Source organism: Sinocyclocheilus grahami, unplaced genomic scaffold, assembly GCF_001515645.1.
Source record: "Sinocyclocheilus grahami isolate Dianchi unplaced genomic scaffold, SAMN03320097.WGS_v1.1 scaffold305.1, whole genome shotgun sequence".
Classification (NCBI taxonomy): Eukaryota; Metazoa; Chordata; class Actinopteri; order Cypriniformes; family Cyprinidae; genus Sinocyclocheilus; species Sinocyclocheilus grahami.
This window is the reverse complement of record NW_015505484.1, coordinates 216,551-242,450: the sequence shown is the minus strand read 5'-3', so window position 1 is coordinate 242,450 and position 25,900 is coordinate 216,551. Positions and strand designations below refer to the sequence as shown.

The window sequence follows — 25,900 nt, the reverse complement described above, 5'->3', positions numbered from 1 at the left end:
TTAAATGAAAATAACTTAGAGAAACCAATAAAATTTACTTAGCTAAAGGTTTGAAAATGTGAGATTCAACTACAGAGGTCTGTATTTTTCCCTCCCGTTTTTTTTACATTGTTAATCACAACATCTCTTGCACAACTGATATTATGTGCATTACTATCATATCTAATAAAGTTCTTCCTGAATAATGATTTCCTATTGGACAACAGTGGGTGTTCTTGTTTGGTATCTCAGAAATGTCATGTTCATGCCTGTTCCCTCTTTCCTGGTAATCTCTTTTCTTCTTGCTGTTATGAAGATCAGCATATGTGTAATGTGTGTGAGCATATCCACCCTTATTAATCTCTGTTTCGATGGACATTACTGGATGGATGGCCTCTGCCAACCTTGAACTGAAACGACTGTATAAAATGGACTGTCTCTCTATTTCTCAGAAGGCAGGGCTTAAGAGGATGGCTTGATTAGATATGTACTGCAGGCTGGTGCAGTTGTCCTGGGTCAGGCATGACGGATTCAAAGACAGGCAGGGTTACACTTTATGAAACGCACTGTGTGGCTCAGTAGCTCAGATTTATGAGGGACGTGCATGAATTTCAAATATGAATGAGTGTGTATTGAAGGTACTTAATATCTAGTGATATAGAAAATAACAGGCTGCACAATTTGAGGTATCATTCACATTGCCTTGACTTAATCACCCCTGTACATGAAGAATGCCTTGCATTTATTACCAGTTCAGGAGGTAGAGAGACGTCATGCCCATTGGATGTCATGCGAGTACATGTACGTCTGTCATTGTTCTTTTACAGCAGAAAAGTTGTGTTAAGTGCCTTGTCTTTTCAAAGTGTCTGTGGCTGATGCTGCCCTCTGTGTTACATACTGTGTGTGCGTGTTTTGTTGTTTTATTTAATTATTTTATTAAGCCAGTTTAAACCTGGTTAATGCAGAGTTAGACAAGAGTTTGATGGATGGATGGATGGAAGGAAGGTGTCTCAGCACTCTATAATCATTTCTGTCCCTGTGGAAGTGTGCATTGACTTACTAATGAAATGAATGGAAGTTTTGTTTTAAGGGCAGCTTTGATAACTTAATATGACTTTACAATGTTCTCTACAAGCACGTACAAGTACGTACTCCGATGACCCTTGCACTTGATTTGTGCACTAGGAAAACCTGTAGATAAGTAATATTTCAGCAGCAAGATGTTTGTACTTGAACCCACTGTGGCTGATAACTACTTTTTTAATATAAAATTATAAAAAAATGGCCTTGTAAGAGTAATTAATATGTGATTTCAACTAGGGTTGGGCGACGTCTACAAAATTGGCATCGGACGATGTCTACAGTGAAACATCGCGATGGACGATGACACCGGCGGGGGTGGAGTTAGGGGGTGTGCCTGAAGCATGAATCCTTATAAGGGAAAACATGATTCCTAACACCGTGTCTACTCCGGACGCGAGCGGTGCGAAAAAATACTATAGAACCACTGATCTATAATAGAGATTCATTATATATAGATCAGTCTATAGAACTCATTATAATCAGTGATGTTGTCTACACTTGATGCGGTGTGGCGCGACACGACAAATCCCCGACAGTAAACTGCTGTCGATTTCTGTTTATGACGTGCTGACACAAATTTCAAATGATTTTCAACGGTCGCTTTGTCACGTCCAGTGTAGACTTTAGCTGATGCGGCGCGACACGACAAATCCCCGACAGTAAACTGCTGTCGATTTCTGTTTATGACGTGCTGACACAAATTTCAAATGATTTTCAACGGTCGCTTTGTCACGTCCAGTGTAGACTTTAGCTGATGCGGCGCGACACGACAACTGTCGCGTCCGGTGCAGACACAGTGTAATGGTTGCCTGTAGGGTTGAAATGATTCCTTGAATACATTGCGTAACTCTAATACAAAAAATCATCGAGGCAAATGATTTGCCTCTAGGCTTCATTCAGTCCATTTACTGTAACTACACACGGAACACCGTGTTTCCCCACGGACCATTATTACCGGATAAACGCTGGACCAGACCATGGATTGTATAAAAACAGGGACCAGACTTTTTTTTTAAAAGTGCTGGACATATTTAAGACCGTTAATCAATATGGTGGCTAGTTATAATGTCCCTACGTTAGCTATGTTTTGTGAAAGACTAAACGCCATTGTGCATAAAAATACCACAGAAAGAAAGTTAGTCAATATCACACGAAGAGTGCCAGTTTTCACCTCTAAAATCAGCATGATTACAAATGTGATTTTATTCAACAGTTCAATAAACAAGAAGATAATATTATAAGACTTGCGTTTTAGACACTATGTTGCCTGTTTTTGCTTTATTTTGCCAAAAAAAAAATCCAAACACAGCCACAGCGCTGTTTTACTTCTCTGTGCAACATGACAATTGCAAAGATGAATTTTGATACTGATATCATTTGCTTGGTAACAGCCCAAATGTCTTTTATTCTAATTGACTGATTAAATGTAAGAATTTGACTCAAAAGATGATGCACACTTTTAGAAAAAAAGGCGTTATAAAGGTAAAAATGCCCATAAAATTTAAAAATTAATTTAAACTTATTGGAACAGATTCATTTCTATCACTGCTGTGAACTGACCAGCACACAGAATATGAAGGATAATAAAAAACAAGTATTACACACACACACACACACCAGTACGTATAGGGATATTTAAGAGGGGTTATTCTCCAAATAACTCTAATTTCATGTTGCAGAAAAATGTGTTTAAAAATTTAGTATGGACTCTTGTTCTTGTTCCAAGTTACCTTCCTGTCCACTGATTTTTGCCTCTCACAAAAGCAACAAAGCCTTCCAAGAAGACAGTAAAGGCTTATGCTTGAGCTTTAGTTAGGCTGAAACTTGAAAGTTAAGTTGCACGACATAAATGCAATGTTTAGGTATTATTATTATTTTTATTACTATTATTTTGATTTATGCCTTAGTTTTAGTTTGTACTGTTTACCTTTTAAAAGTAATGTGAAATAGATTTTTGTATTTTTATTTATTTATTTTATTTTTTTATTAATATATTTGTATTTGCATTTTGAATGCAATTTGGCAATTGAAATACATTAAATGAGTTTATTTTTCACAGTTATTAATTTATGCAATTTCAGCAATAAAAATTAAAATTTTTCTAAAAAGAAAACAAATTAGTTGTTTATTTAAGAGATCTATCTTATTATCTCTTGTATATTTAGTATTGCTCTTTAATAAAGAACAATTACTTCTTATCCGATTACTCGATTAATCGATGGAATAATCTGCAGAATACTCGATTACTAAAATAATCGATAGCTACAGCCCTAGTTGCCTGTTACATTATAGTACATACAATTTCACTTACCACATAAACAGAGTAAGGTGAGATGACTGAGGACCATGCCGAATGATTTGCAGATCCTCAGTACCACTGACAAACATATAAAATGTGAGGCAAGTACTGCCGCATTTTCTTTCCGAACATGATATTGGGATGCGGGAGGAATGGTGGGGGGGAGGGGGCGTCACGATGCATCGTCTATCGGCCCAACCCTAATTTCAACTACAATTATAATGCATGCTTGTTTTTGCTTGGAGTCAGCAAAGACTATTCAGATTGCAAGCTCACAACTCAAAATATTATCAACTCAAACTGAAATGATAAAAATTCTAATTATACAAATTAAATATTTTAATTCCTATTTACTTTATTAGTATTATTTATTTATTAAACGTGGGTGTTATAAAATCACTGTAAATCACAGCGCTGTGTGGCTCATACTTTTACTGTGGCATTATGGATTCAGCAGCAAATAGCGGTGTAGGAAACACTGCTTTGATATTGTGTTCATGAGACTACTGCAGCTCTCTGCCCTGTGTTATTTATGCATTTAGTGTTTGAGGTTTGACTCATTCACCCTGGGTAGCTTTTCACTCTTTCTCTCTTTCACTCTGTCTTAAGGTCTTCTGTACTTTTGCTCCTGCTCAAACTAGGTCTTTTGTTCCTTTTTTTCACAATGCATTGCCTAATCAGAAGAGGCAGCATGTAGGTACCCTGACACAACACACACGCCTGAAATGGCTGCATGATTCACTCTTTATTTGTCTTTTATCTCTCTTGTACCACAGAATGATGTTGATATGAGAACATCGTGTGCTAACAACATTTTGTTTTTGACATCTTTTCTCATTTTTTTTCTCATGTTGATTGAACATCCACTTGCGATATGCTTTCACTGTTTCCCATTAATATTTTTGTTTTATTTTGTTTGGTATTCATCTTCATGGAAGAATATTTCAGTAATATTTTTTTCTGTGTGATCTTTTATTTTAATTTTTTATTAACCAATATGGTTTGATATTTTGTGGTGTTTTTATTTCATTTATTGTGTTCATCAGATACTTTCTTGCACCTTTAGCTTGACTGTCGGCCCATCTTGTTCATCATTTGTTTTCATTTTTCTCTCTACCTCCTTTCTTCTCTTCCCTGCACCCATGTCAGGCTGCATGGTGTCCTGATATCAGGTGCAAAAGCATTACAGTGACAATTTAATCTATTTCCTCTTTCTATCTCTCTCAAGGGGATGTGCTTTTTCAGATGGCGGAGGTTCACAGACAGATCCAGATGCAGCTAGAGGACATGGTGAGTATCATTAACTTGATGAAGATCGTATTGCCTCATAGGCTCACATTTTCTCATTACATTTTCTCACAACATGACTGAATCAATCAGGCTGTATCTAAGAGTCTCCATTAGCCTCCAGGGTAAGGAAGTGGAAGGGAGCGGTGTCTCAAAATGTCACATCGACTCAGACGCTTCCGTATATACATGAAGGACAATAGACCACGGTCACATGCGTAAACACAGCAACTCAGACAAAGCACAGACTTTCCTGAGCTGTGTGGCACAGCTGCAGATGTTAAACAAACTGTATCTGAGGCCTTCTGATAATGATAACAGGGCAGAAACTGGAGTAAACGTCTGTTAGAGAGTACATTATGGATTAGTTGTGTTTGGTGTAACCAGATGCAGAATTCTCTTGTCATATGAGAGGAAAATTGCTTTGTGTATATAATATAAACTATATTTGTCTACTGTAATTTCCAGCTGAAATCATTCCACAATGAACTGCTCACAGAACTGGAGAAAAAAGTGGAATTGGATGTTCGCTACTTAAATGTAAGTATATAAACATACAAAATCACAAATATTTAGGTTGTGATCACTTTCGCGATATTCTGCCAAAATTTAGTGGATGAAAAAAATCTGTTGCCTGTGGTCAATAGTGTAGCGATGTATGAAGTGCAGTTCACACATGGTTGCACTCTATTTTATTTTAATATAAGGGAACTACATGGGTTAAGGTTAGGCTTAGGGGTAGGTTCAGGATTAGGATCTAGCTATTACCCAGTTATTGTAATCACTATAATAAGCACATAGTATGCACGTGTGAAACAGGACTGTAAAATATTACTGGTCACTTTCAAACCAAGCAGAATCTGTTGGTCAATGCAAACCAAGTTGAACCAGTATGTTAACTTTTTCCCATTTCGGAATTTTTCTATCACCTAACTAAGCACTGTTCTGTTCTTTTTCTTTATTTAATTGTTTTAAAACACATACAGTCACGTCCTATAAGAACTAGATTGATTCCTAATTTTACTGAATTGGCCTTATCCACCTCCAAATAATATGTCTTTTAAAAGCAATAATTGAGTTTACTGCATGTAATGACAGCTAGAGTATTAGCGGCATTACACCAACATCTTCTAAAAGGCTCTTCTCGCCTGTATGAGGGGAAAGTGTTTTTTTTTTTCCTTTTTACTTGAGAGAAATCTTTTTACATGCATGAAAGATCAGCTGTGCATCTGAAATGAGACTTTCAGCTTCGAAGATTAAGAAGTCTTCTTCCCGGGGTCTCTAACAGGCTTGTTTGTAAATGCATTAGATTGACCCTCAGCTTCTTGGCAAGAAATCAAATCCACATTTATTCAGTCACTCATTTGCAGAATTGACGGAAATTAACTACGCTCCCATGCTTTCTGTTCCACACATAGTAAGGATTGCACATCAGGCTCAGTCAAATGTAGCAGAAGGCTTTGGCAGTGAAGGCTAGTGAAAACAAAGATGCATGGTCTGAAACACAATGAATCTGTGAAGCAGGGGGTTCTGGGAAGCACAATGAAAGACCTGATTGGGCTGACTCAGCCAAGTTCCCATTAGTAAAGAAGAACGTGTGATGACCTTCATGTCTTTTCAATTCTGGGTTCAGGTCAGTTAAACATTGTTAAGAAACAGTCGACTGAACATTTATTCTAAGCTTTAAAGCTCAGGATATGTTGAGAATAAAGAAATCAAGCATACTACGAGAGAGCCCAATCTCATTGGCATTTATCCACTTGAGGTCTTTCTGGAATAGATGCTTGATCAAAATTTTTGAAATACAAACATTAAGTTGCTCGACTTGTCCGTTTTGGATATTGTTAGGTTTGATTGTGATGAGAGCGGTGTTATTTCATATGGTAGGCAGCTCTGAAGAAATACCAGACGGAACACAAAAATAAAGGAGAGAGTCTTGAGAAGTGCCAGGCTGAGCTGAAGAAACTGCGCAGGAAGAGTCAAGGCAGCAAGAACCCCTCCAAATATGGAGACAAGGAGATGCAGGTGAGTCAGTGCTGCTCTTCAAATTTCAACAAACGAAACTTTTTGGTGGACAAGTTATGCCAAAAATGAAAATTCTGTCACCATTTATTCAACCCTCATATCTTTCCAAACACTTACGACCACCTTTTGTGTAAAACAAATGGGGATGTTTTGAAGAATATAATTGTTCGCTTTTTCCCAAAGATCTAAACATCTTATCTACAGCTCTATCATATGAAATATTACAAATGAGCTGCATCAAGCACATTTATGATACTTTTTCAGGTGCATTGCATCCTTTTTGAAGCTTGAAAGCTCTAGTCTTCATTCATTATAATCGCATGGAAAAGAGAGTCCGGTCTTTTCAATGCAATGTTAAGTGGCAATCTTAATATCTTCTCCTTTTTTGTTGCATGGAAGAAAGTAAGGCAGATCTGAAACAACATGAGGCTGAGTAAATGATGAGAGAATTTATTTTTGGATTAACTCTTTCTTAAAGAGTTCTCTCAGTGTACAGAAGACAAGTATAAATCAATTCAAGTCTTGAAAATGTTGTCTGTGCATTCTGAGTTTGGCAGTAGATTGGGATGCTCCAGAACTTGAGCATTGAATTTGTTTGTGATGTTTGTGCAGTTCGTAACATCCAACTGAGACTTCATGCTGGGATGAAATATTGTGGGAATTCCTAAATCCGTGTTTCTATAAATAATCTCTATAAATCCCCGTTTCTCGCTTTACTGTTTGAACATACACCTTTGAACACACTTGAGAGGGAATGAGAAATTAAACATGAGCATGAATGTTAAAACTTTATCATTGGCTACAGTGCTGTTGGCTATTCACACAAAATTTACAACATATTTTTGCTTTGCTATAATTGCAATATGATTTATAACAAAAAATTATTTGACAGTCAAAAGACTAATTAAAAAACATTTGCAGACAATATGGTTATCCACAAGCTTTTTTCAGAGCCTATTAAAATCTTTACAAGAATTTTTCACACATTATGGATCTACAGGGTTTATTAATGTTTTTATTATCTTATTTCTGGATAAAGGTGTATTTTTATAATCTGATATGATGTTGCTCTTTTCATGCTCCTGCATTGCATTGAACACAGAAAAAATTATTCCAGTTTTAGTCTGTTTGGCTCTTTAAGTGCTAAAGAAAATCCCACTCTGTTTGGCTGAAGTCCTTTCATACAATTTTGTTTTGTTCATCGAGGCCTCATTGTACGGGGGCTGATTTGTCGGGGCCGCTGTTTGTTTTGAATGTACGCCTCTCACTACTGTCGTCACCAGGAGCGAGGTCATGGGGAAGTGGGTGTGTTGTGCTGTGTGCTGACCTGGGGTCAGTTCATGCCATTAGCAGTAGGTGTGCTCCTCATAGTGGCGTAGGAACGTGCTGTTGCATAAAACGCTGTGGGCTCTGCTTGCTTGTTAAACGCACTCCACAGGTGTGTATAAAAGAAAACAGAGAAGGAAGGTGAGTGGGTTGTTTAAATGAATTACTTAAACTAACTGTTCCGGGGTCTAACAAAAACTGTAGGAAGATCAGAGTGAACCAAACAACAGAGATTTGTTATTCTGTATCAAGGTTGGCCAAAATCCATAATTTAAGAATTTGCTTCCTTTGAGTCCATTAGTGTAAATTTGAATTAAATTGTGCTTAGCAGGAAGTTGAGTTTGAGTTGAGAAATTTAAAATGGAATGACAGGAAAAGGAATTTATTGAACTGTAATTAAAAGAAATGAAGCTGCTTCATGTTGTTTGGCTACATTTTGAAAACTTCAAATAAAGCAGTCTGGAAAATTACAATTAGGAAAAATATTCTGGTGTTCTTTCACCTGGTAATTAAGTGATGTTGTTTTTAATTATATAAAATATAATATAACGCTAGATTAAATTATATTTATGCTAAAAAGGCAATATTTATTTTCAGCAGTTATAGGCATTTTGAAATTCATTTGAATTCTACTGCCTGTTCTGTATATGCTGTTTTATGTCTTAAATCTTGGCCTTCCATAGACCTCGACAGATTCAGTGCCAAGCAGAAACAGGCTCAGATGCACTTGTTTTCTTGACTTATGATCAAAGGTCAAAAGTTTGATGCAGTGTGCGGCTCTGATGTGGGAAATGCATTTAGAAAACAGATGGAAATCACATTCTGATTGTTAGTTTAGCTTGTGCCTCACAGCTCTAGGTGGCACGGAGCTTCAGGGGAAAAAAACCTGATATTTGGAACTGTAAGTTAATACGTCTCTGGCCTCAGCTCATATACCCCAGACAATCCCCAGGATTTTTTTATTTATTTATTTCCTTTTTTTTTTTTTTTTTTTGAGCAGTTTACTAGATGGGAAAGCTTAGATTTACCCCTGAGAAAACACTGTATGTGTAAACCCTTCCCATGGTTCCCTACATGTGGCAACTCTCTCATGAGATTTCTTAAATGTCAGATTTCTATGAATGTAATTTTTTTCTGTAATAGCTTTTGTCAATTATTTATAGCCATGTGTATGTGTTCATTCCACTTAGCGGCTCAGTATGAACCGTGGATGAATTTTACATGTGGGGCTCATGGTCCCTGCTGTGCGTCATGCTGCGGAGAGTCTGGTTTCAGAGATGGCATGAGCAGAACACTGCAAAACTCACTACACCAAGCCGAGGACAATCTTTCAAAGGCGTGAATAGTGGTACCATATCGGTTATTGACCTATTTCATGGATAATGTTATAGAGTATTGGATATATAATTGTACATGGTAATTTCCCATATTTTTTATTTAGATAAATTGAGCTTTAGAGGAGGCAAAGATTTTCACAATTGTTAAAACATAGCATGTTTCGTTTTATATAAGAAACACCGTTGTTTCAGTTTTCTCCCTGATTACTAGAGAGAAATACTGGTCTGTTCCAGATCCCCTGCATGACTGATGCCAATATTAATACCATGACCAATGTAATGCAGTGCAGTCGTTTCTCTCTTTTTGTCCCTGAGGAATCAATGCACAGAAATGATGGCGCATTTCAGTCGTATCCTACATTCATATTCAGCACGTGTTAAAATGAGGCCAACCGGAGGGCAGGCAGATTGATTTGAACTGGAGTGTCACTTATGATTTCAGGCTGCAGTAGTGTAGGATATGGCCCCACATTATATCATTTTTGTGTGTGTATGTGTATGTACATTAGTATTCCTCTTGGATACCAAACTAAAGGCACATAGTGCAGAAATTTCTATCTAAATATGATTTCTGAACCCATTTAGCCTTACCCCACCAAACTGAGCCATATGGCAACACACTGCAGCATACAAACACACTATTTACCAACTCTAGTGTAAACCTGTGTTTATCTGTGTGTTGCAGTGTTTTTAGCCTGACAGTGTTTACTGTTGCTTAGTTGAGTATGATCATGTCAGCTACTCAACATGTCAGGTACTTAACGTCATGCTAATCATGCTGCTTGTCCATTACCTGAATCACTGGGAGATTATAAATATAGATGTTGTTTTTTTTTGCCATGCTCCTGTATTTGTAATATCTGATGGTACAAATATAGTTTATGCAGATTAGTCATTTAAATAAATCATTGCTGAACCTCTGTTGCCTCAGGCCATATTGCAGTAAATATCTATGAAAGCTGACAGAAAAAAACATTGGTTTTCATCCAAGTAGGTAAAATAAAGCAAATTACTACCAGAATTTGCTACTGATTGTGCACAATGTGTATCTAGTGTAGGGTCATTTTGGTAATTGTAAGATGCAGAAATACATTATACATTTGAGTATTGCCTGTGCGACAACATATTTTTATACTCGTACCTGGCAACAGACTTGCGCTGGTTCTACGTCTGCAGTTGTGTAAGTGCACTCGCTGGACCTCAACATTTAATCTTAGCGTGTGGCTTGTACATGAACTGTACATGTAAATGTACTCTTCATGACTCATTAATAGGAGGAGAAAAGGGGTCCTGACCATGGGTCATTAAATACAAAGAAGTATAGTGCTGTCATTATCCAGAAAGAATAAGACCGACGTCATATCTGATCCATTAGTGCACAAAACACGCAGTCTACATGCGGATGTGGGCTACGACGATGTTCAAGTTGAAAAATATTAATTTTAAAAAGATATTAAATTACTTCTGCTTACATATACAGCTTATATATAACATTCAAAAGTTATGTTATAATAATAAAAATAAATAAAAAATCTTACTGACTGCAACTTTTAGTGTACAGTATATGCTAGTTTGTCTCTAAAAAGTAATTTTAAGTTGCTTTTTAAGGGTGTTCCAAAAGGAAGAGAAATGCCTTCATAATCACTTTTTTGCCAAGTATGTAGTTTCTAATTTTGTAAGATCCTGAAAAGAACAGAGGAGAAGTGTAACCACCATGCTTTGACCTCAGTGTTTTCTTTCTTGTCACCTAGAATTTTTGATACGCAAATCTCAGTTCACTTTAGTTACAAGTCACAAGCAGAAGTCTTTCAAGCTTGATAAAATGATGTGGCTCACCCTTTGGGTTGCTGCTATGTGCAAAAATATTTAGCGTGCAGCTGTTTTGGTGTGCTGATCATGCTACCTGTCAGCAGTGTGTCCAAATTCCCACTCATGATCAGAGAGAATCCTGGAAATGCTACAGTTTACATCTAGTGTTTTACCTACAGGCTTATTACATCTAAACTAGCTTGAGAACTCATTATCTGCTTTTAGATTTGACACTACAACATCTGTTTCAATGCTGAGGCGTTTTTAGAATCTCTTAATTTTGTTGTTTTTTTCCCCTTTTTCATCTCTCACATTCTTTCCCACATGAGTTTAATGCAAAAGTATTACAAACAAGTCTATCTGATGTACATTAGAGCAACTAAACCTACAAAACTATTTGTTCTGGTGCTGGTGTCTAAGACCAGATGTGTACCAAATGAGTTTCAAACCCTGGATGAAGCGTTGCTTTATTCATTTCAGTTGTGCAAGGCACAAAACCCATGAAACGCAAAGACTGAGAGTCTGAGTGAACATATTGTACACATTCATACATTACTGTGAACCCATAACACATTTTTGCATGATGCAATGACCTTTTCTAACTAATAATAGACTTGCAAACAGTGATTCCAGCCTTGTTCATTAACACTTGGTAGGAAGAATCAGCATAACTCACTGTGATACCACGATACCTACACAGGTTGAATAACCTTACGAAGTTTCACTTTGTGCGTGCAGTTTGGATTACATCCAGTTCCTACAAGGTGTATGTCCTTGTTAGATGATGTTTTGGCTGTGGCACAATCTTTACAGAGGCGGTAGCCTTGGTAGCTTTTATGTTGTGATTCATACTTGATTTGGATGTTTTATCATTTTACTATTGAATGCTAAATGATGAACATGACCTTCTTTGTTACTTGGATTCTCTGATCAAAACAAACGGGCCGGTTAAATTCAGCCCTCACCAGCTTTGCATGCTATGGATCATTGAGCTTTAGCATTCCCATTTGCTTTCATACAATGAGAGAAACAGCAAGCCTACATGGTTGCCATTTGAAATGTACGGTTTCTCCTAGCATGGCCGTCACTACATCAGGCTGCGTCAAACTGGGGCATTGTTTGTCATTTTTTATGTCTGCTTTACGCCACCTTCCCTGTCCCTCAGTACGTCGAGACCATCAGCAGCAAACAAAATGAGCTGGATAACTACATCTCTGAGAGCTACAAGAACGCCCTGTCCGAAGAGAGACGGAGGTATTGCTTCCTCGTTGACCGTCAATGTGCATTGGCCAAAACAAGCAACGCCTACCACACCAAGGTGAGATTTCACATCATGCTGAAGAAATTTTGGGTCGCAGAAACACTGAAATTCAGATAAAGTAAAAATTGTGTTAAGCATGCATTTTAGCCATTATTTGCACATTTAAATGTGTTAAAGACAACATGAAATGCCATTTACAACATATTTAGCTCTCGCATTATGACATATTTTATAATTAATACAAATTTGGTTGGATGACTTGGTCAGTTAAATTGATAAAGCCTTATGTCAAAGATATAAGTTTTGATTACATGTTGTCTTTAACCATCAATCATGTAATGTATGTATTCAGATCATATACTATAAATAATAAGTATCCATAAATGATATACTTGGACAACTCCATACTTTGTTTTCAGTTGTTTCTGCTCCCAAGTCCCATTTAGTCAGTCATTCATTCCATTTCAGTGCTGATCATTCCGCCATGCTTGCTAGAGAATGTGCTATACTGTGTATTTTGAGAAAGTTTCTTAATTTGGGTCCAAAATGCTCTGTATGTAAATGCTTGTGCTGTACAATTGTGTTTTGTACAGTATACAATGCAAAATGATTTATAGCCAAGACTACATTTGATTGCTTATCAATTGAATCAAAGAGATTTAATCAAGGTGGTGCCACCAATATATAAAACACAAGGGTGAAGGATGATTATTCTTTTTAGAACATTACATTCACACTGAACAAGAATAGAGCAGAGATCTGGTGGTATCTGGTGGATTCACCAGCATGCAGAAGAAGACCAGTCATTCCCGCGTAAGCGAGATTCACTCCTCTACTGTGACGCCCACGCTTCAGAGTTGGTGATAGACAGAGCGTTGGGAGCAATGATGGCAAGAGAAGCAGAAGAAAAAGGGAGGGCCAGGCAGAGAGTGGCCCACTTTTACAAGAACAGACTGTTCAGACGATAATCACTGTTTTCATGTATGTGTGTAGGAAGACTCATACTGAAGAAATTTCTCTGCAGGCAACTGCAAAAACATTTTAGACAAAGACAAAGAGGCACTACCTCACAGTGGAAAATTGAATTGGGGTTTAGTCTATGTAGTACTACTTTATTATCCACTTTTGTGAGAACAGGAAGAGCGAAGTGACGTGAACAAAACTGACCATCTGCCAGAGTTTGTCATGGCTGGATCTTAACACTGTCACCCACAACAGTCATGGTACTTGATACTTACTCACTCACTCGTCTGCAACTGAGGGCAGAAGGAACAAAGAGAGGATAAAAACTCTCTCATGGTCAGATGACTAAGAGATTTTACCACTGGGAAGAAAATTGAAAAGAAACCTTTTAAACACCTAATGAAATTTGCAAGTTTGAAGGGTTCACAGATTTCTCAGGAACTAATAGGCAGTTAGTATTGGTCTCTGAATTGAGAGACCACTGCTAACTGCCTATTAGCAAGATTTAGCATATGCTTTTATCCAAAGTAATTCACTGTGCACTTATTGCAGGGTCATTCCTCATGGATCAACTTGAGATCAAGTGCATTACTGTTTGAGGGGTTTGAGCTAGAAACAAGATATTTAGGGTCTTTAATATTAGTATACATTAGTGTTTAATCAAGGATAGTAAGTCATACAGGTTTGGAACAAAATGTGTAAATAATGACAGAACTTTCATTTTTAGCTAAACTGTCCTTTCAAAACAATGTTAAAATCTGTGGCTGCTGAATCTTATGACAATACACATGATATGTCCTGCTACTCTTGAAACTTTTGGATCAGCATAAAGTCCGGATGAAACGGAAACTGCGCTCATCTTTTATTTTTCTATTGTGACGTATATATATCAGAATGAAATGGCTTCTTAAAAAAATTTAGGTTTGGACTTGATTTTGTCCATTAGGAATCGATTGGATTGTTGTTATTTGCAAAATCATGCGATCTCATGTGAGTGACAGGTTGCTAGAGGGGAGAGATTATTGTCCCACCCTTTGCGTCGGTGCACACATCATCAGAGAAGAGATGCCTTAGCGAAGGGTAGGAGAATTTTTTGTTTTTATCACAAGGGCAGTTCATTTTATATTTAAAAAATATGTACACAGATATTTAATTTATAATAAACACTGCAATATTCATAAAAATAAGAATTGTCCATTTTAATTTCATGGTGACTAAGATTTGCCAGTTTGCACTCCTGAAGAGTGTTAGCGTTTTTGCTTTTATGAACTCGATGAGGTCGTGACGCAGTCTGCAGGTGCTCAGACAGGCAGGCAGGTGATAATTGCTTTGTGTAGGGTGGTATGTGGTTGTGACTTAGAAAAAGACCGTAGGGGCTCAGTAGTACTGACCTGTGCCAGTCAAAAACAGACTATGGAGGTATTATAAGTACAGAGCAAAGGAGAGTGAGGAAAAAAAGATTTTGGCATGTTACAAAGCTGTAGTCATTTAGAAGACCTTTCATCCAATACAATGTGTAGTACATTTACCACACTTATGTTAAAGGAACTTTGCACTTAACCAAAATTTGGTGGATGCAGGTAGATTTTTAGCGTAACCTTTAGTGTACGTTTTAGGTGAACTATCCCTTTAAATAAAAACAACAAAAAATGTTGCAACACGTCAAATTGTTGATTAACTTTTCATTTGTCACATCTCTTTGAAACTTGGCTCTTCAGTTTTTTAAATAAGCATCCATGTACTGCTCAAACAGATGATCTGAATTACAGAAAAGAGTCCAAAGATAAAGTTGCACTTCCTGTGCTCTACATTCAGAGGTCTCCAGGCATTCCTCATCTCTCTTACTGGTCGTAGAGCTCAGCCAGGCTCACTGCCTGTGCATAGGGCAGTGTAATGAGGCAATTTCAGGCTTCAACCTACAGGGAGGGGAGGTTGTCAGGATAGAGAGGGATGTCTCAGAGCTTCAGAGGAACGCGAGGTGAGGAGGGATCACTTTATCACACTTTATCGCATTCCTTCTCCCTATCAGTCCATCAACTGAAGAGCTCACCTCTGAAACCTCAGCTATATATTCACAGAGAGAGTCTTTATTTGGTCTGTTATCTTTGATTTGCCAACATGGGTTTTCTAGACTAATCTAAATTATTCTCTCACAGTTGTGTAAAGCTTGCATCACTTATGCTAGGTGCTAATACTAGTTGTGGCGCTGTTTGTTTGTTTTTAGGGCAGAGACTTGCTGACGCAAAAGATCCCATTGTGGCAACAAGCGTGTGCCGATCCAAATAAACTCCCAGAGCGGGCAATGCTTCTAGCTCAGCAAATGGGCTCAGGAGCGACTGGGACGCTGGGACCCAGTGTCCACCACACCTCTAAATCTAGCCTGACCATCTCAGACCCCATCCCTGGGGCCAAGCCACTTCCTGTGCCACCTGAGCTCGCAGCTCTCATGGGGAACCAACAGACGGTGAGTTAGAATCCCAGTCTGACCCAAATAAAAAAAAATGTGAGCCACAAAATAATGCAGTGTCTTAACTGCACTAAGATAATTTGTAAATGGTTGCATTAATGATGAGTATAATTACATCCTGGGGGGTTTTGTAGAGTAGGGGGTGCACTCACGGCCATAGGAATGAGAGAGTTCTCAAATTTAGTATAGATGGATATAAAGTCATTAAAATACAGTTCCATAATGACCACAATGCTGTGAAAAGAATAATCAGAAACCTGCTGGCACTTACAGCTCTCTTTAGTTTACAGTTTATCATAGTGCAGTAACAATTATTATGCATTTCAAAGAATATTAGTCCACACCACAACCTAATTATAACAGCACAGAGGAACGAATCACTTTCAAAATATTTTTTTCCAGCTAATAATAAATGATAAAAATATTGACAGCCAATGAGAATCCATTCTGTTTTAAAGCGCTTGAGCATTTAAAGTGGCAGATGGCATAACTAAGTTTTCTCTGTCATTGTGTTTGCAACTGCATAGGACCAAATCTCTGATTTACATGGGAGAGATTGTACTATATCAAGTCACAAATGGTTAAAACTGTGTACAAGACATGGGTTAAAAAAAAAAGCTGCATCTTATAAGGAAGGACATTCATTTAAATCTCATTCGGGAGTAGTGTGACTAATGCTTGATGGTATTTTTTATTTCACTTGTCTCAAAATGCAGAGAAATGCATGTATACTATACAAGTAGAAATGGAAACTAGGTGTCTTAATTGTTCCTAAAAATGTGAATTGCATCTTGCAGAGGATGATGGGAGTAGATGGTGTTCCCATGGTGAATGGCTCAGGGGTTCATGGGGGAGAAGACTATCAACACTGGATGGAGACCAGAGCCGCACACGAGAAACCGGCTCACAGACACGGTGGAGAGACCTTCTCCAACACCCTGCCTGTCCGCAAGGTTGCGCCTGTAAAGCCCAAGAATACTTTGGGTAAGTTAAGGGACTTACCTTTCGGCAATGCAAACAGTAACGCTCTGATCATGACATCTGGAAGATTTTTGTACTGTTTATTCAATACCCAGAATCTCTATATGACTTAATAAGCCGCCGTCTGTATTTATAGCTGTGTCAGTGTCTGTGCACTTGTGTGTTTCTCTCTCACTCTCTCCTTGTGAAAGAAGTGATTGTTCCTCTAGTGAGTGGACAATAACAGGGCAAACACTGCTGGAAATTAAAACAGGGCAGAGCAGGTGGGAATAGAGAGGACAGTTTTAAAAATGGATAGAAAATAGGTGAAGGGTATAGTTTCTCTTCGAGGGAAGTATTTTTAAGAAGGAGCGGAAACGAACTTCTTAATAAGCGGCGTTCACGACCTTTAGGTGGAATTTTAAAAATGTTCCTAAACCTACTTAGGCAGCAATGAAATCTTGTAAGGCAATTCAAGTAGTCCTAAACGGATTCCAATAGTTTGACGTTATTATGTTAAAACAAACATTCTAAATGCAAAAATACAATAAATATATACATAAATATTAGATCAAATATTTAATTTGTAATCTATTGGATTGTATGATACGTTTTGAATGAAATGTACGTAATTTTTCTGTCATTTTTCTTCTTGCATAGTTATAAACAATTGCTCACTATGGTTTTCTAATCTGTGACCCCAGCAGAGACACAGACCCTCCCCAGGTCTAGCTCAATGGCAGCTGGGCTGGAGAGAAATGGACGGACACGCGTTCAGGCCCTCTTCTCTCATGCCGCTGGGGACAACAGCACACTCCTCAGCTTTATGGAAGGAGACGTCATTACACTGTTGGTGCCTGAAGCCCGGGACGGCTGGCACTACGGCGAAAACGAGAAAAACAGAATGTACGTGTCTTGTGGTTAACTTCACAATACAATTTGTCCATGCATACAGAAAAACAAGCACATTTTTAATTTAAGAATTTGATGAACCAGAGAAACTGCTTCAAATTCCACGTTGTATGTGTCCTATCAGGAGAGGCTGGTTCCCGTTCTCCTATACCCGCGTGATTCCTGAACCAGACAGCAATAAACTTCACATCAGGTGAGTTTGTTTGAATATTAATGCATTTACAAAAGCCCTTTCAATGTTTAAATGCCATTTAATATTGTGCTGGCACAACCTATGAAATGCATTTAGAGAACTACGTCATGAGCTGCATAACACCATAAAGCATGCAATTGAGAAAGGCTTTACTGTTGACATGACCAATCAAACCTGACCTTGTTTTGTTTTGATTGATTCATCAGTGCATGTTATTCCAAAGAGAACAGCCTTCGTAACCTTTAATTCAAAATAAAATGCCTTGCTCTTCTTCTGATATGATTTTCCTTTTTTACTAATGTCATTTGGATGATGTTAATATTGTCATAATGCTATAATTAGCTATTTAGGTCAAATTTTAGCAATTGTGCATTACGTTTGGCTCTATTCTAGTACACAACGCCCACTTTCTTGATCCAGTCATTCCCAATGGATAAAATAAAGTCCTAAATTTTTCACGCTACAGAAATGAAATCTAGTTAACTAATAGTGTGTATATGTGTGTGTTTGTAGTTTGCAGCATAGCAGGAGCAGCAGCACAGGAAATCTTCTGGAGAGAGAGATGGCGTTGCCGACACCTGATTACGGCATGCCCACACGCTTCCTCACCCAGCAGCAGAGCACACCACACAGCCGACAGAGACCATACAGCATGGCAGTGCCAGGATTCTCACAAGTAGGCTATGCACACACACACACATCCTGCCTATTCATAATGCAGTGTCATTCTACATATAATACAAAATTATTAACCTTGATAGATGTATGGAGATATCAGTATAGCTTTCTATAAAAATGTTAACAGTACTGAAGCATTAATCACCTTACGTAGACATTTATCAGACATGCTGAAATATAGCGGGGCGACAGTTCGATTAATGCAGCCCAATCTCCAGCTAACCGCATAGAGGACGTTCCAGGACATTACCCTAAACCGAGATCAGTTTCCACCTGTGACCATGTGTTATTTTAACAGCCTGAGCCCACATTAGAAAAGACCTGCCCTGTTTGATTAAACTTCCCTTTGAGAGGCCATTTTGGACATTTACAAATAGATGGGTTTGGAGTGGGAACAAAGAGAAACGACTGCAGTGAGAGAGCGGGTATTTGTCTTTGGAGGTCTTCACTTTAAATTAAATGCGTTTTTATACAGGTACAGATACATACAGCAGCCTTAGAACAATTAAGCTATTCTTCAAATGTATTTGTTTCAATATTTCAACCTGGATTTCACCAGGAAAATAGCTATAGAAGCTGGCATGGCGTTACAAACAAACTAAATCTAGTGTTTGTCTTTGGCATTTAAAACCATCATTTATTTTTGAGAATGGTTTGAATGAAAAACATGTTTGTGTACTACACTTCTCTGAAATAATTATACTTGCAATGGCTTGCAATGACTTAAATATGTATGAATAAACATGCAAATACTTTTTTAGTATTAAAAGAAGTAGGGCTTTGTTATGTAACAAAGCCAGCAACAAACATCTCATCTCAACTCTCTCATCATTACCCCCGGGTCTCCTCCTTAGTGCATTCAATTAATTAAGTTTTGCTTGGGGAAAAAAAGGACATGTATGTCTGTTGTGTTTCTCTGTTCTCCCAGAGTCAGTGCTCAATTGGTTCCGGTTCAGGATGCACTCAATGACCTCCTTTTTATTCCTGGTTACAGCTAAATGCTGTAATTATCATCAATACTGCAGTTCATAAGTGTTATGCATTCTTCTACTGCCGTCTACTGGGCATTCGAGGAAAAGTAGATGACTAAAAGATGTTCTCTTTTTCTTCACAGCAAGGGTTGGAGGAGTACGAGTCTCGATTCCAAACGAGGTAAGACCTAAATTTTTACTTACATGTCAACTGAACAGAAACAGTATTTAAAAAAGCATATTAGTTTGTCTGTAAGTTCTTTCTTTGTTTTCTTTTTATTTGACTTATTCTTCTCTGGTTTTGTTTGAATTTAAAAATCCCACATATTTTGAATTTTGATTATGGCAAGCAAAAAAAGTCTTGTTTGCTTGACCTGCAGCCGGAACAGACGAACATAGCTGACGTTTCTGAAGGTCTAGCCCAAACATAAGGTGGGCGGGTGACCAAACGGCACCTAAACCCATATTGAACAAGGCAGAAACCTCTGATTGTTTAAATGGGTTTCATAAACCTCGCAATAATATACTGTAGTTAGTTGTTTTTGGTCTTTTCCCATAGATGAGAGCCATACCTACTCTCTTGAACATGGTGTAGCCGTACTTTATTAATTTGAATGAACCTTTTTTTTTGTATTGTACAAAGTACCTTGTGTGACATCACTATAATAAATAAATAAATAAACCCTTCTGGGTCATCTATGGGGAAGACCATTCCCAGCTTTTATTGCAAATTCCTTTAGCATCACAATTTAAAGCAGATATAGATTAAATATTTTTAAATATTTTATTTTTCCATTTAAGTTGCCATTCCATTCTTGCTTTTGCTGTCCATGTGTGTTTGTCTTAAAGGGGTGGTTCATTGCGATTTCACTTTTTTAACATTAGTTAGTGTGTAATGTTGCTGTTTGAGCATAAACAATATCTGCAAAGTTACGAAGCTAAAAGTTCAATGCAAACGGAGATATCGTCTTTTAAAATTCTGGCATTTTAATGTCTACAAAAACGGCTGGTAGGGACTACAACGAGTTACTTCCCGGGTTCGTGACGTAACAAACCCAGATAAACCCTCGAGAAAAGGCAGCAAAGGGGGCGATGCCATGCTGCGCTGCTTTAGTGAAGAGGAAGAGAAAACTAGAGGTGCACGTAAAAATCTGTTCATATATGAATCACAATTCTGTCTTCTAACGATTCTAATGGATTCACAGGATTCAAAATCAATGTTCAAAAGCAGTGGTTTTCAATACAGCTTTAATCAGGATAAAACCGTATATTAAAAGCTAACATAAGCAGTAGCATTTACAAATAACAGCACATCTAAATGTATGAGACAACAACAAACAAAAAACATAGGCCTACCATTAAAAGCCGTGCTTGCACAGGTTCTGCATGATCCTCTTCAATAATATAATCTGCTTCTCACTCGGGCTCAAACTGATAAGCGATATTAACGATGCCATTGTTTACAATACAACCGGAGCACATGCCGCTGAGGTGAGGGGCGGGACATTTAGACGCACACTAAGCGGTTTAGCCAATCACAACACACTGGGCTAGCTAACCAATCAGAGCCCATCGCCTATTTCTGAGGGCGAGTATAACCCCTCTCTCCCGGGTCCTCTCCGCCACACCTCGTTCTCGCTCCGAGTGGGTCTCCGGCATGGGAGGCGGACGCACTAACAAGGAGGCTAAAGACTGCAGCCTCTAGCGTCAGTCGCTAGTGCATCTCTTGAGATCAGGGGAGTGAGGTTTACTTGCACAGCACCTACTTCCTGGCCTCCGTTACACTCACCCCCCTAAGCCTCACTCCCATCCGGGTCACGGCACCAATGTAACCCCTCTCTCCCGGGTCCTCTCCGCCACACCTCGTTCTCGCTCCAAGTGGGTCTCCGGCATGGGAGGCGGACGCACTAACAAGGAGGCTAAAGACTGCAGCCACTAGCGTCAGTCGCTAGTGCGTCTCTTGAGATCAGGGTAGTGAGGTTTACTTGCACAGCACCTACTTGCTGGCCTCCGTTACACGAGGCTTCATAAAAACAGGAAAAGATCAGCCCGTTTCTCAGAGAAGGGACAGAGCAGTGTGGAGTAAAGGTAAATTATGTGAAAAATAATGTGTTTTTTTAAAACAAAGCATTAACACATGTTAGACTGCACCCCATAAATACAATCATGCCTAGAAAAAACCCAGTGAACCACCCCTTTAATTAGTCTTTTAGTGTCTTTTGTTCCAATTTTAATTTCTGTAGGGAAATTCATGAGAAGCAGTGTTCCACATGCTACCCCCAATATTTTCAATACTTGTAGTTCACTTTATACCTTGCTGTACACCATTTAGATTTGACCCCCATGATGCATTTAGAACAATGGGCTCCATTTGTCACAATACATGTGTGTGGTTTGGTTTAAGCTTTTTCTGATTTCTGATTAGAACACATTTGAATTGTTTACATTTTACTTCTGAACCACACACACACACGTGACTTGTAGGAAATGCAGCCCATCACTTGTTTGTAACGTCCATTAATAGAGATTAGTATTAGCAGTAACATTAAAGGGATAGTTCACTCAAAAATGAAAAAAAAGTTATCTTTTACTCACCCTCATGTCATTACAAAGGACATTGTTCCTTCCTTGGACCACAAAAAAGGTTAAAAAAAAACAAAATTTCCTGTATTCATAAATCTCATGAACCCTGTTAAATGAATCTGACTGATTTGGTTCTTGAGTTCAACTCTGAAGGGAAAGGTTATCAGTGCACAGTGTAAATTTCCATCTGTTTCTCACCCAAACTTGACGTAATTGGATCCAGAACTCTTGCAGTATAGTGCACAAGTCGAATGGACTAATTTGCCCGTTAAGCTGCTGTCCTCGTTCAATGAACCTGGGAGAAAAAGAGAGCACCAGTACATTGGTGTTCCACATAAAGAAAGTCACACAGGTTTGAAACGTATAAGTAGATGATGACCATTTTCATTTATGGGTGAACTATTCCTTGAACATCAGTGCTTTATGCTCTTTGTGCTTCAATGTGTCTGTGTCCAAAGCCAACCTGGCAGCATCTCCCTCTCTTTGTTCCACAGTGCGGAGGGCAAATTGATTTCGACAGTGTGAGAGGACAGACAAACACACAGACACCACCTTCACCTCCGTCCACACACACTCCCCTGTCTTCCTTTAGCTCTCAACAATCCATCCCCCTTCACTCCACCCTCAGAGGAAGAGGGTCTAAATCCACCCTTCCCACCTTCTAGTTCCCTTATTTTATCCCAGTCGGAAGCAGCCTAACGGAACCGGAATGCTGAGTATTCCATGCTGACCTTCCTCATTATATGCTCCTAACATGAAAATGTTGAACTTACTTTAGAAAACATGTTGAATTGTCTATCTCTTGCCTGTCTTTCATGCATGTACATGTCAACAATGTATAAATGCATAATTTTTGCCATCCAGGGGTCCACGGATTTAAAGGAATAGTTTACATGAAAATGCAAATTCTGTTGTTTACATGATTTTATTATATTATTTTCTTCTATGGAACACAAAAAGACTTATTTATAAGATCGAAGAAGTGTTTTCTTTACTTGCAATGAAAGTGAATGGTGACCAGATTTTCTCTGAACAAAATGCTTTTTGTTTAGTTTTTTTTGGGTCATTTTGGAGTTTGACAGCAACTGGACCCCATTCACTTTCACTTGAGGGAAGAGAACAGCTCAGAAATCTAAATTTCTTGTTTTGTTTTTTTTTGTTTCTGTGGAAAATAGAAAAGTTGTATAGGTTTGGAACAACACGAAGGCGAGTAAATAAATTTTTTTTGTTGTTGAACAAAAAATCTTAAATGAAAACCAATGTGGTAATATGATTAAATTTATTGTTTGTAACAATACCGGTGGGTTTATCAAAGTATAAATGACTGTTAATAATGAAACTCAGCTGATAAAGACCATATTCTGTACATTGGTAAGTTTGCATATTTAAAAAAATTATAATAATATATATATATATATATATATATATTCAGGTGTTTTTTTAATTATTCCTTTTACATTGTACAATTGAATGAAACTGATGTAATTAATTAACCACAACTTTCAGTGTTTTTCCATTTCATTGTTTATATCGCTAATGTAAAGGGTCTCTGTGATCTCATAATATCTCACCTGGAGTCCCTTCAATGAAGTATCTGTTCATTCATCAGGACAGTGATTTCTGATGTGCAGTACACACTTAACCTTCCCTGGGTCTCAATTGAAGATTGCGTTTGAAACCTAGAAGCAAACCTAGAAGTTGAATTGGAACAAATTCTTTAAATATAAATGACAAAAAATGGGTTGTTTCTGGAATTCATGGTCCATGCATGAAATAAAAGACAACTGGTACCTACATATCCATGTCTGAAGCAACAAGCAGTGAGAAGCTGTAACACATGGTAACGAGCGGCTCATTGCTTGTATGAATATAAGCAGAAAGGAATGAACAATATAGTTTTAGTCTAGGCCAGTTACGGTTGCCAAGAGACATCTCAAATTTATTAATGTAGAATGTTTAGCTCATCCAATCAGATTTTAGAATCGGAATCCACTGATGTTTGTGTTGCAGTTGTTTCAGCGATACATCCATATTAATGATGTGCCGAGTCTTAATATTAATATAATCTAAATGACAAAAAATGGGTTGTTTCTGGAATTCATGGTCCATGCATGAAAGAAAAGACAACTGGTACCTACATATCCATGTCTGAAGCAACAAGCAGTGAGAAGCTGTAACACATGGTAACGAGCGGCTCATTGCTTGTATGAATATAAGCAGAAAGGAATGAACAATATAGTTTTAGTCTAGGCCAGTTACGGTTGCCAAGAGACATCTCAAATTTATTAATGTAGAATGTTTAGCTCATCCAATCAGATTTTAGAATCGGAACTATCCACTGATGTTTGTGTTGCAGTTGTTTCAGCGATACATCCATATTAATGATGTGCCGAGTCTTAATATTAATATAATTCATGTGATCCAGTGCCTTGTACATAGCACACAATATTTGTAAATACTTTAATTGATAATCGAATGTTAAATTGTAAACAGGAGTATTTCTGATTTTTTTCTTTGACATGGATGCATTGTTAAATTTGGTTCAACAAGATCCCTGCGGATCCCTGTACAGCTTTTAGATTCGAAACATATGTAAAAACAGCAATAATCAAATTTGATACCATACTTTTTGGTTTAGTATCAATTTAAATATGATAATTTATGCTTATAATACACTTACACACCACTTGTGTGAGTTTTAAAGCCTTTTTCACAGGAGTGAAAGCTGAAGTCTTTTAGTTCCAGTGTTGTAATGTAATCAAGGAACTGATTAAATGCTTCGAAATAGCCTTTTTCATAGAAACAAAATGCTTATGATTAAGCTATAAAAGAGACAGTTTCTCTGAATTGATAGAAACACCACATTGCTTGTCTGGTCTAGTAATTGTTTAAAGGTGCACTGCTCTATATTTTCTCTGTATTGTGCTTGAAAAGTCGATTTATCGTTGTACATGAAGGTGATGCACAATTAAATAAAAAGCACCTTCATTATTACCACAAAGTATGCGTGGAGACGTCCAGATTGTACACTTGCTTTCACTTTTCTCATGCTTTCCCGCACCAAAGATCCTGCCAGGTTCTTTGTGTCTGTCTGTCTCTCCTATAGTTTTTTTTTGCTTTTGCACTGTTTGTCTTTTTCTGTGTGTAACTAAACCAACGTCTTGCTGTAGCTCTGCCAACATGCTCCATCTCTGTTTTGATGAATTTAGAGACAAAAGCAGTAAGGTGTCAAGGACTGGAAGCCAGTGCCAGTGTTTCTTCTTTCTGCACTAGAGTAAAGACCATGGTACAGCCGCCACGCTCAGAGAGAGCTCCACCTCTGTCATGATATTGATGTCGTTTTCTTCCAGAATGCCCATTTTTGGATGTAAAAGGAGAGAAAGTACAATAATTGTACAGCAAAGTATATACACTCCAATATGCATGTACTTTGGGCGACATCAGAACAGTGTAATGTTGCTAAATGACCATGTGACTTTCTACTCTTGAAAAGATGAATAAACATTTCTTCAGATTAAAGCGGTGTAGTCATTTCTTAGCTTGAATTTTGTGACTTTATGGTTATTGCCATGAATAGAATATGAGATTGTCGACAATTGAATTCATTTGTCTCTAAATTGATCTGTAATTGTGTAATATCTGCAGTTTTTGTGCTTGTCATAATGCTCAGATTGATCACTGCAGACACTATCAATCTGAAATGTAATACTGTTACATTCTTCATTTAGAACGCAGCTTTTACTGTGCTACTCATTTTACTCTTATTA

General features: G+C 37.8%; 1 protein-coding gene across 1 annotated transcript in view; it reads left to right on the top strand.

The window, feature by feature from the left end:
• LOC107601402 (brain-specific angiogenesis inhibitor 1-associated protein 2-like) overlaps positions 1-25,652 on the top strand; it is a 38,778-nt gene extending 13,126 nt beyond the window's left edge. Inside the window, exons 3-15 of the mRNA XM_016293568.1 lie at positions 4,043-4,054; positions 4,590-4,651; positions 5,117-5,188; positions 6,536-6,673; positions 12,311-12,463; positions 15,594-15,833; positions 16,634-16,820; positions 17,501-17,702; positions 17,833-17,901; positions 18,415-18,577; positions 19,694-19,731; positions 19,931-19,982; positions 25,343-25,652. Of these exons, the coding sequence (XP_016149054.1) occupies positions 4,043-4,054; positions 4,590-4,651; positions 5,117-5,188; positions 6,536-6,673; positions 12,311-12,463; positions 15,594-15,833; positions 16,634-16,820; positions 17,501-17,702; positions 17,833-17,901; positions 18,415-18,577; positions 19,694-19,731; positions 19,931-19,949 (1,355 nt within the window). The 3' untranslated portion in view covers positions 19,950-19,982; positions 25,343-25,652. The remainder of the gene's footprint in view (positions 1-4,042; positions 4,055-4,589; positions 4,652-5,116; positions 5,189-6,535; positions 6,674-12,310; positions 12,464-15,593; positions 15,834-16,633; positions 16,821-17,500; positions 17,703-17,832; positions 17,902-18,414; positions 18,578-19,693; positions 19,732-19,930; positions 19,983-25,342) is intronic.
• The last annotated feature ends 248 nt before the right edge of the window (positions 25,653-25,900 follow it).